The following is a 10,932-nucleotide window of genomic DNA, read 5'->3' as shown; positions in this document are numbered from 1 at the left end:
AGCCCAGTGCAACAAGAATATTGTCAAGTCAGTTAAGCCAGAATCCCCCAACCTTGATATCTGACCAAATTCCTCATCCCCCAAGTGATATCTGATTACCTTGGCCTGCCTGCATCAAGAATCCTGTTAGGGCAATTTAGCAAGAATTACCCTACCCTCTTAGGAACATCCCATCCGCTGATCCCCTCACCAAACCTGATCCTTGGCTAAAAATCCCCTCTTGTAGAAATTGTCTTATCGAGTTCTTACAAACTTTACAAGATAGTTATTACTCCCATCCAGTTCCAGCTATAAAATCTGCATGACCCAATGCAAAATGAAAAATGCAGGGTGTGGGGACAGAGTCCCAAAGAGCAGTTTCCAGGCTCTCGGCCTCACATGAAAAGGTGCTGGCTCAGTTATTAGACGGCCATCAGCTGTAATCAGATGGCTACCCGCTGGGGCTGGATGGCCATCAGATGTATCTAGTTAGTCATTAGCCACCAATATAACTGCCGTGGCTGGACTAGGGGGTTGGTTGATTGGCAGAGAAGCGGATTGGGGCTCCTGCTTCCTGTGTCTCCAACCCAGCTGTTGGCGAGAATATAGTGGTATGAACCCCCTATCCATGGCTCCGTTGGTGTTCCTTTTTGGCCTCACCATATCCTGCGTTCTTGTGCGGGAAGCGGGAGCTGAGACCCTGCACGACACAGGGCCTCTTTGATTGTTAAAGAGAAAACCACAAGCCCAAAATGGTGTCACTCATGCTAAAAGCCCATGATACCAAACATAGATTTAATGCCTGATCTAATTGCAGTTTCAGCCTCTCCCAGAAATGTAATCTCAACTAGTCTGGAATTTTCTGGTCAAGCAACAGTAAGGTAATCTGTTACATGGGTTCTCTCCACTCCCTGCCCTCACCCAAAGAAGAGACAATCTGCATTATAAAAACTCTTGCCTTTCCTTTTTCCCCAAAAGAAGATATCCTGGTCAACAAATAATTCTTTTCTTTTGTTAATAGCTCGCTTGCCCACACTTCTTCCTATACAACTTTTCGATTTTGTACTACCTCTTAGAGCACCCTTCTAATCGCTAGCTGGGATGCTGCTGGATTCATGAATTGCTTAATAAGGCCAATAAGATCTTCAAATTTACTTGGTTGAATTTTAACATATTTATAAATTATTAACAATTTCAAAATGGTGACAGTATAGCATTAAATCAAGTACAGGGTGCTGTGTGACTGTACAGGTGGCAAGCCTGTGAGGCTGGCACTGCTCCTATCTTACATTTAAGAAACAGGCTCATAGAAATTCAAGTAAATTCCCAAGGTTACTTTATCAACAGCTGGGAAAATGTCAGAGCCAGAACGCTAACAGAGGTGTAGAACGAACCCAAAGAGTCTGGAGACTTTGACTAGAAATAAATGATAAAGATTTATCAAGAGGCTCAAGAGTTTGCAAACTGGGAGTTTTGGTAGGCAAAACATCGTAAGTGTAGAAGAAGAGTTCTTTCAGTAAAATGTACGTTCTTGAGAATTATCAGTCCTGCATTCTTAGCTCTAGGATTGGTCCAGATAGGTTATCAATCAAACATCAGGCAGTCCGAATGTTGGATGTCAAGTGGATGGCAGGTCCTGGATACGTGAACCTTCAGGGTATAATCAGAAGTCTGGTATATGTCCAGATACATGTATCTGAACACAGGATTGGGAAGCTCAAAAGTTTAAGTTCCCAAGCTAGCTAGAACAGAATTGACAGTTCCTCATGCCTCAACCTCCATAATGTTAATTTTAGCAGAGTGGTTAAAAAGACTCCATATCATATATTCCCTATCTTCACTCTTTCCTCTGATATGACCCCTACTAAACTCTCCCTAATTAAAGTAGTCCCTTCTCTGCTTAACTGACTCCAACGAAGATTTTCTAAATTTATTAAACACGAAACATCTGCTGCCAATCATTTTTACTCTGGTTCATCTCTTGAGCCCCAGGGGTAAAAAAGCATTCATTGACTGTTTTCATGTTATATAAACTATTGTAACGAAGCAGCAAGCTGTCTAAACAGTTCTTGCTGCACATTTCCGTTCAAAATACTCTCCTTAAGTCTGATGAAAAATGCAGACCTATCTACGTGTAACATGACTGGATGGAAGTAAAAAATAATGTACCATAATGGCATAAGTTGTGACACACAATGGTGCAATGACGTTCTAACCGCAACACCGAAATAATAACATCAAGCATTCGGTTTTTTAAAAAAAAACGAATACTACACTGGGACTCACTTAAAGGTAAAGAACCGAAGCCCTGGCGTCAAGGTGAGATTCTTCAAGGTGAAGGGACAAAGAGCTGAGGTCACGAGTATACCACCCACACCACTCAAAAACTTTGCCCACAATGTGCGCTTGCGCAGGACGAATCCTCCTGCGCAGAAGCCGGGCCGGAAGGGCTGGGGCGGAGGGGGCGGGGATAGCGTTGCTAGGAGAACGCGATGACGTTACGGCCGCGGCGCTCTTCTTCGCCAATGGGTGCCGCCTGCTTGTAGTGACTCGCTGTGTACGTCACGCTGACGACGCACGAAGGGCACAGATCTGAGGGCTCCGAGGACATTCGGCCTCTGTGAGCCGCAGCCTTTCCGAGGAGCGTCGGTGTGTTCGCCATCTTAGGGAGTGAGTGTGGTCTGGCCTTCCCGGCGGCAGGTACCGGGAGCGGAGCGCGGACGTCCTGTGGGACGATGCTTTTGCTGTAGGCCCGGTCAGCGTCCTCTTTTGGGGAGCCGTGACCTCCTCAAGGACGCGGAGGCGGGAAAAGGGAAGGCCTGAGTCGGGGTTGACTTCGGCCGGCCTGACGGCTCCCTTTGCCGTTCCTCTGACTGTCGGTCCTTCTTCCCATAGGAAGATGTTCTCGTCCGTGGCGCACCTGGCGCGGGCGAACCCCTTCAACGCGCCCCACCTGCAGCTCGCGCACGACGGCCTCGCGGGCCCCTGCAGCAGCCCGGTCGGGCCCCTGGGCCCGCCCCGCCGCTCCCGCAACCTGGCAGCCGCAGCTGTGGAAGGTGAGGTCAGACCCTGCCCGGATGCGGTCGTGATGTCCACTAGTGGTCTGCGTGGCCTTGGTGGCCTGGAGGACAGGGAAGGACGCGCCCAGCCCGCTGCGTGCAGGACGGCGCTCGCCTGCTTGCCAGACCGTGTCCACCGTAGGCTGGGTGTCTGGTCCTTGGCCCTCCCTCAAGGGCGTGGAAGGGCCAAGGCGCAGCGCTCCGTGACCTCCACGTCCTCGAGGGAATGGAGGCACCGAGGCCTTGACCAGCGCCTTGTCTTCTGTGCCTTGAGCCCGCTTGGTCAGCAGACTTAAGTATTGGGTCAAGTCTCCTTCCTAAGCACTGGTCACCTGCAGTTTTAACTCTCAGTATCTGTTCTGTGATTTGGCTTCAGTTCTCTTCTTAAAAATACTCCCTCCTCCTCTGTGCATTTCCGAAGTCTAATATTAGTTGACCCCAGGTATCTGAGATAACTGGGTCTCCTGTTTTAATACCATCGGTAAAGGAGACGACTTGCAGCCTCAGGTAGGCCAAAGAAAGGAGATAATAATTGGTAGGGATCCCTTTGGTCTTATTTCCTAGGATTCTTGGTGGTTAAATCCAACTTGAACTGAATTGTGTATATTTCAAATCCCAGTGGACGGTTAAGTACAGAGAAACCAGAAAACCGAATTGGTAGGAGTCCTAAAAATGTTATCTACATTGTGCCTGTAAAATTAATTTTTTTTTTTTTAAATCATGTTCGTGTTTCTGTTATGTCTTTAGTGTAAATGAAAACTCCTTGCACTAGCATTCTGCCTTTCCGTTTAGAAAGTTAAAGCTCATGTCATTTGTGTAGTACGTAAATGTATTTGGTTGCAGGGATTTGTTTCTCTAGTTTTTTGCTATAGGAATCCTTATGTGGGTTAGTGGCTGGGGTAAACGTTGACGTTTGCAAACTTACATGTCGAGTGCTTTTTCTGAGTTTGATTTGTACTCTGAAGTGTGTTATCAGCGATTAATAATTTGAAATTGATTTTAATTGGCAAAGCTATTAATACAGAAAATGATTTTTTTATTAATATGGTATAATAAGAGATCGTTATTATCGCAGAGGTTATCTTCATAATCTTTACGTGATTATTTTGATTTTGGCAGTGAATTTCTTGTTAACCCCACTAGGAGGGAAACTTGCATCTTTCAACTTAATTGTAAACAGGTGGCCAAAGCTATTCAGTTGTGATCGTACTATTTCACAGGGAAGCATAGTTCTCTTTTATTCCCATGGCCTTAATCTTCTCTGAAGATATACTTACTTGATTTTTTTTTCAATCAAACAGAGCAGTATAGCTGTGACTATGGATCTGGCAGATTCTTTATCCTTTGTGGACTTGGAGGAATTGTTAGCTGTGGCACAACACATACAGCATTGGTTCCTCTAGATCTGGTTAAATGCAGAATGCAGGTTTGTTTTGCATGTTGGACTAAATAAAGCACATAGTTGAAGCATGGCTGTTAAGATATAAGATGTAGTCATCTACTAACAAGCTGTGTGGAAACCTAACTATCCAGGAGGTAAGTTGATAACCAGTAACATGAGTTTTATATTAAAATGCATGGTGTGTCTTGTCTTATTACAGAGTACAGTTGTGAATATGGCTCCATGAAGTATTATGCACTGTGTGGCTTTGGTGGGGTCTTAAGTTGTGGTCTGACACACACTGCTGTCGTTCCTCTGGATTTAGTGAAATGCCGAATGCAGGTTTGTATTGAGATGACAATGTTGAACCTAACTTTTGTGTGTGATTTAATTCCAAATCTTGAAGGACTTCACAAATGAGAAGAATTTGAAGATACCACAACCATTAGAAACTTTAGTAGGAAACCAAACCTGAATTTCTTCAACTCATGATCTTTATTTTAGTGTTTTAAATCTAAGAAATGCCTCTTTTAAAGTAAGAGTGTGGGTAGATTGTTGGAGCTCAGATTCTGGCTATAAATGCTTTTTGCTCTTGGGGTGAATTCTGGCTAGAGTTCTCTTCAAGGCTTACTGGTTCTTTATACTCCAAATAGTCATTTTATGAGCAGTTACATATCAGAGTGGGTAATCATTCTTTGTGTAGTATGTAAACTAACTTTATATCTCTTACTGATTAAGGCAGAGAGCACTTTGTAGATTAAAAAATACATTCTCAGTATCTTAGCATTTGTGGGTATAGCTTGTATATTCACTTACATAAAAGTTTTTTTACAATTAGAATATTTTAATTAGGATTACTGCAACAAAAATAAACCTCAAAATTTATTCCAAGCAGATTTAGAAGTCTATTCACCTAAAAGAAAGGAAGGTGAAATATTAGAGAAAAGAAGGTGACATATACCAGCCCTCTAATAGTGGCAGAAATAGTGAGATATTTTCCCATTTAGTTAATGGAATGGATATGAAATATACCTTCTCTAAAATTTTTATGCATGTCTGTTGAAGTGAATTTATGTCAAAAGACAGAACTAAATACAGACTTTTAACTTGAATTTAGTTTGTCTTAAGTTCACAAAACTTTATAGTATAATCTACTTAATAGGCTCGCCTATAGCAGGGATATACAAGCATACCTCGCTTTATTGCACTCCGCTCTATTATGCTTAGTAGTTATTGTAGGGGTTTTTTGTTTGTTTGTTTGTTTGTTTGTTTTTAAAGGAAGGCGAGACCCTTCACCAGTAAAGGATTATGATTCGCTGAAAGCTCAGGTGATGGTTAGCATTTTTAGCAGTAAAGTATTTATTATTTAGGGTATGTGTACTTTTTTTTAAGACATAATGCTATTGCACACTTAATAGGCTACAGTATAGTGTAAACATAACTTTTATGTGCACTGGGAAACCAAAAAATTTGTGTGACTTGGCTTTATTGCAATAATTCGTTTTATTGTGGTGGTCTGGAATCGAACCCGCAGTATCTTCAAGGTATACCTGTAGATTTATCTATTATTTAGGCAGTAGCTTTAACAATTTTTAAAAAGTGGTAGAGTTGGTAGGTAAAAAAAAAAACCTGTTAGAGTCTGTTTTATTATGTATTTTTGTAGGAATTTTACCATTTTAACTAACCCTCCAAGACTTTTAACTAAAAGAAAGCTAGACCTTAATGTACAAAAAGTTATATTCACAAAGATAATTTTAGATATTAACCTGATATCATGCATGAGCTTGTGTTTATCTACCTTTTTTGTTATTAAAGTTTATTTTAGAACCAAAAGGAAAAACTAATAATAACAAAATTAAATATGTATGAGAAGTGTTAGCTCTTTGGTACATTTAATTACTTTTTTTTCTTGTTTTAAATATAGGTGGACCCCCAAAAGTACAAGGGCATATTTAATGGATTCTCAGTTACACTTAAAGAGGATGGTGTTCGTGGTTTGGCTAAAGGATGGGCTCCGACTTTCATTGGCTACTCTATGCAGGGTCTCTGCAAGTTTGGCTTTTATGAAGTCTTCAAAGTCTTGTATAGCAACATGCTTGGAGAGGTGTGTGAGTTAACTTTGAAATTGAAAGTCCTGAGTGTTTAACTTAAAGTTTAAGACCAGAAGGATCTTAGATTTTTGTCTGACTCACCTTTTTAGAACTGAGGAAATGGTCTTAGAATGGGTGAGCATTTCTGCTCCTAAGCCTCTTTTAGCGGATAGGATGAGAAAAAGAAAAAGTACATCATTAGATTTCAGTGCTCTTTTTATTATACACTGCTGCTTTCCAAATAAGTTGAATTTTTGCAGTTTTTAAAGAGAAGGATTCTGGGATTCTGTTAGTTAAAATTTTCCTGGGTCGAGAGTCTAAAGAGATTGACAACTCACTCCAGCATTATATCATGAAGTGCATCTTGGGCTTGGCAAGGTGAGTCATGGATATCCTGTGCACCACGTGGCAGGCACTAGGGGTTATATAGGACAGGGCAAGATGAATGAGGGTACTGGGTATGACCTGCCCCAGGTAAGGGGAAAAGTGCCTCGCATGCTTGCCTGGTATAGGGCAACAGAACCAGCATGCCTGGGGCATTGGGGAGAAGTTGATCAGACAGACTCTGAGGATATTTTCAGAAAGCAGCCTCAGTTTTGGCCAGGATTTAACTGGATCTAGCACAAGGGTCCAGTAGTGGTCACTCGTGGGATAGTTTAACCTCCACAGATTCCTTTGGGTTGTTCAAGGACCAGCCATCCTTGGCACCTACATATTAAAAAAAAAATTCACATTGCACTGTGGTTGATGAAGATATGAGATAAACATTCAGCCTTGTGTTATCTATGAACTGTATGATAATGAAACACTTAAAAAGTCTGAAATTTTGACTGTTTATAGAACTGTCCCTTTAAGTTGAAAACAGCTGATGCAACAGCAATTCATGTCCCTCCTCATGTTTTTCAATTAGGAGAACACCTATCTCTGGCGTACATCACTGTATTTGGCCGCCTCTGCCAGTGCTGAATTCTTTGCTGACATTGCCCTGGCTCCTATGGAAGCTGCTAAGGTTCGAATTCAAACCCAACCAGGTTATGCCAACACTCTGAGAGATGCAGCGCCCAAAATGTATAAGGAAGAAGGCTTAAATGCGTAAGTAAACATTTGCTTAAATTTATAGTATAAAAAGATGCATTTGTGGGATCTGCGTTTTTTAGCATTAAGCCTACTAGACCTTTTTTTTTTTTTAAAAATTAATGTTTAATGTCTATTCCCACCCCCAACCTCTTACATAGAATATAAACTCTAGGGACAAGGATAAATTACACATGACCTGAGCCCTGAATTAAGAATTTTTTCTAAAGTAGGAATCATTTGTAAGTCTGCAAATGACTTGATATATGACCTAAACATGAACTGTTAACTTTTGGGGAGGCCTTATTAGAATTCTCATTTGTGTTCACAGTTAAGAATTTGCGTGTCGTCAGGCCACAACATGCTTCCTTAGATCCACCTTTGTGGATGCCAATCTTGAACTGAGTTCTACTAGTAAACTTCTTGTTTCTTGTAGTTCCAGTCAGGAAACATCCAGCAACTTTTCTGGTTGTACAGTCAAAGGTGCTTGAGTCATTGGCATGTGAGATAAATACACCTGCATGTTAGTCTTAGGTTCTGATGGAAATGACATGCAATTGTGCTGCCATTTTTTGCTATCAGGACTTGACTGGTATGCGGACACTTGTGTTACTGATGGAAATTTCTGCTAGATGAGTATATGCAACTGGGTAAAATAAGTCTCCTGATTTCCTAGATTCTACAAGGGAGTTGCTCCACTCTGGATGAGACAGATACCATACACCATGATGAAATTCGCCTGCTTTGAACGTACTGTTGAAGCATTGTACAAGTTTGTGGTTCCTAAGCCCCGAAGTGAATGTACAAAGGCTGAGCAGCTGGTTGTAACATTTGTGGCTGGTTACATAGGTATGAATTATTTAGGACACGCTTTTCTGTGAAATTAAAGACAAATAATTTTTTCCATTATTGACCTACTTTATGAGGAAAAAATATTCCAGAGAAGTTATGTCTTCCCATAGCATTTCACATGCCATTCAGTAGTCATAAATACTTGCTAAGTAGTTCTTGAAAGAATTGTTTCATGGTTTGCATGTCATGATTAAGCTTGGGAATGTACTGATTTCACTGCTGCACCATTTGTTTTTTTTGTTTGTTTCTTTAGTTTTTCAAGAACAAATTTTTAATACTAAGACAAGGTGTTGATTAAAATCTGTAATATAAAAACTTTTGAAGGATTGGGGCAGACGACTTTTTAATCTTAGTTGTCAGTCTCATTCTAAATCTGATAATTTTTAAGCACCAGAAGAAAATTTTATTACTTAGTCTTGAAAAGGTTGGCTATGATATATATATTTTTTAAACCCTATATTGAATCAAGTTTTTGACTTTTTTCAGCTGGAGTCTTCTGTGCAATTGTTTCTCACCCTGCTGATTCTGTGGTGTCTGTGTTGAATAAAGAGAAAGGTAGCAGTGCTTCTCAGGTCCTCCAGAGACTTGGATTTAAAGGTAGGATTGTTTTTCCTCTAAAGAAAGAATAACACTTTCGGATATAGTACCCTTTCACTCATGTTTTGTATTTCAACCAGGTGTCTGGAAGGGACTCTTTGCCCGTATCATCATGATTGGCACTCTGACTGCACTGCAGTGGTTCATCTATGACTCCGTGAAGGTCTACTTCAGGCTCCCGCGCCCTCCTCCACCTGAGATGCCAGAGTCTCTGAAGAAGAAGCTTGGCTTAACTGAGTAGATGGAGCAAAGTAAATACGGACTGAATCGGCTTGTTGGTCAGTGTTGAGGAAAGTGCTAACGGAACTTTTATATATTTCACAGTGTGGGAAATTGTCTATTCCTGATATAATGACTGTAGTACTCTCGCCTAAGGCAAGAGTTTCAAACTTGCTGTTGAAATAAACCCAGCTATTCATGATTTGTCTGTGACTTGATCATTATTTTTAAAACTAGTTTTAAAGATTTAACCCTAAAATGGGAATAATTAATATAAGTTAAAACCTTGAGGAAAAAATGCAAACTAACCATTGTTGGTTGAATACTCTTATCCTTACTCATAAATTTTCATGTGTTTCAAGTTTTGTCACTCGGGAGTTCCTATATTTTTAGGAGACACCTTAAATTTTCAAAAATTTGATTTAATTGTAGTTTAAATATGGACAAATATTTGTGATTATATTTTAACAAGTTGATTTTGGCATATAGTCAAATTTTTGTACCATGTACTATTTAAAATCCTAATGAATTGGCTAATCCTTATTTGTAAAAGAAGGTAATCTTAAATTAGGCTGATTCTTAAAATGATAGTTTTTTTAAAGGACCAAAGCAATCCATAGCTAAAAACTATTTCAGGTAACTTGTCTTCACACAAATCTGACTTAAAATTACAAAAAAATTACCGTAAGCTATTTTTCAGTTTTGTTTTTAAGAAAGATACCTGTTTATGAACTGAAGTAGGTGAATGCCACTGGAAAGCAGCACTCTGGCATACTTGAGCATCTTGAGAAATTTGGTTGTAAATTAAGCCTAAACTAATTTTTTTTTTAAATCACACTTTTTTTTTTTAGATTTTATTGGGGACAGGGAACAGGACTTTATTGGGGAACAGTGTGTACTTCCAGGACTTTTTTTTCCAAGTCAAGTTGTTGTCCTTTCAATCTTAATTGTGGAGGGTGCTGTTCAGCTTCAAGTTGTTGTCCTTTCAGTCTTAGTTGTGGAGGGTGCAGCTCAGCTCCAGGTTCAGTTGCCCTTGCTAATTGCAGGGGGTGCAGCCCACCATCCCTTGCGGGAGTCGAACCAGCAACCTTGTGGTTGTGAGGATGTGCTCCAACCAACTGAGCCATCCGCGAGCTCAGCGGTAGCTCAGCTCAAGGTGCTGAGTTCAATCTTAGTTGCAGGGAGTGCTGCCCACCATCCCTTGCGGGGCTTGAGGAGTTGAACTGGCAACCTTGTGGTTGAGAGCCCACTGGCCCATGTGGGAATCGAACCGGCAGCCTTTGGAGTTAGGAGCACGGAGCTCCAACTGCCTGAGCCACAGGTCTGACCCCAAGCCTAAACTAATTTAATAGCTTCCAGGAAGTAAGCCACTCTTAGTTTTTGGTTAGGAAGTATAAAAGTCCAATCTACAATATAGTTAAATGTTTTTCAAATCTGATTACATTTTACCTTGAGGCCTTTGTGTATAGCATCTGGGTTGGGTTGACAATCTCGTGTAAAATATACAGGTGGGGCCTCAGGAAAATAACTTTCAAGGAGTCTCATCAGGGAGAGAAATGTTTTTGTTACAAATCCATATGGTAAGGTCAGTCAACTAAATTTAGAAACTGGATGCATCTTCCATGTTTCCCCGAAAATAAGACCTAGCCGGACCGTCAGCTCTAATGCGTCTTTTGGAGCA

At 40.7% G+C, this 10,932-nt stretch overlaps 1 protein-coding gene across 8 annotated transcripts; it reads left to right on the top strand.

The window, feature by feature from the left end:
* Positions 1-2,431: 2,431 nt before the first annotated feature.
* SLC25A3 (solute carrier family 25 member 3) lies at positions 2,432-9,453 on the top strand. 8 transcript variants are annotated; one of them, XM_081061282.1, is made up of 8 exons: positions 2,432-2,649; positions 2,875-3,035; positions 4,340-4,464; positions 6,344-6,523; positions 7,420-7,601; positions 8,260-8,432; positions 8,922-9,032; positions 9,113-9,453. In XM_081061282.1, exons 2-8 carry the CDS (start codon positions 2,879-2,881, stop codon positions 9,271-9,273), a joined length of 1,089 nt encoding a protein of 362 aa, XP_080917408.1. In that variant the 5' UTR covers positions 2,432-2,649; positions 2,875-2,878; the 3' UTR covers positions 9,274-9,453. The 8 variants fall into 8 exon arrangements, with proteins under 8 accessions (XP_080917408.1, XP_080917411.1, XP_080917409.1 ...); XM_081061285.1 differs by having other exon boundaries at positions 2,524-2,628; XM_081061283.1 differs by having other exon boundaries at positions 2,524-2,679.
* The last annotated feature ends 1,479 nt before the right edge of the window (positions 9,454-10,932 follow it).

Source organism: Rhinolophus hipposideros (genome assembly GCF_964194185.1).
Source record: "Rhinolophus hipposideros genome assembly, chromosome: 9".
In the NCBI taxonomy this organism is placed as follows: domain Eukaryota; kingdom Metazoa; phylum Chordata; class Mammalia; order Chiroptera; family Rhinolophidae; genus Rhinolophus; species Rhinolophus hipposideros.
This window is presented reverse-complemented; position numbering and strand designations above follow the sequence as displayed.

Coding starts and splice junctions, on each gene's coding strand:
- SLC25A3 (XM_081061282.1), top strand. CDS start 2,879: ATGTTCTCGTCCGTGGCGCACCTGGCGCGGGCGAACCCCTTCAACGCG. Junction 4,465..6,343: donor TGGTTAAATGCAGAATGCAG/GTTTGTTTTGCA, acceptor TTTTAAATATAG/GTGGACCCCCAAAAGTACAA. Junction 7,602..8,259: donor AAGGAAGAAGGCTTAAATGC/GTAAGTAAACAT, acceptor CTGATTTCCTAG/ATTCTACAAGGGAGTTGCTC.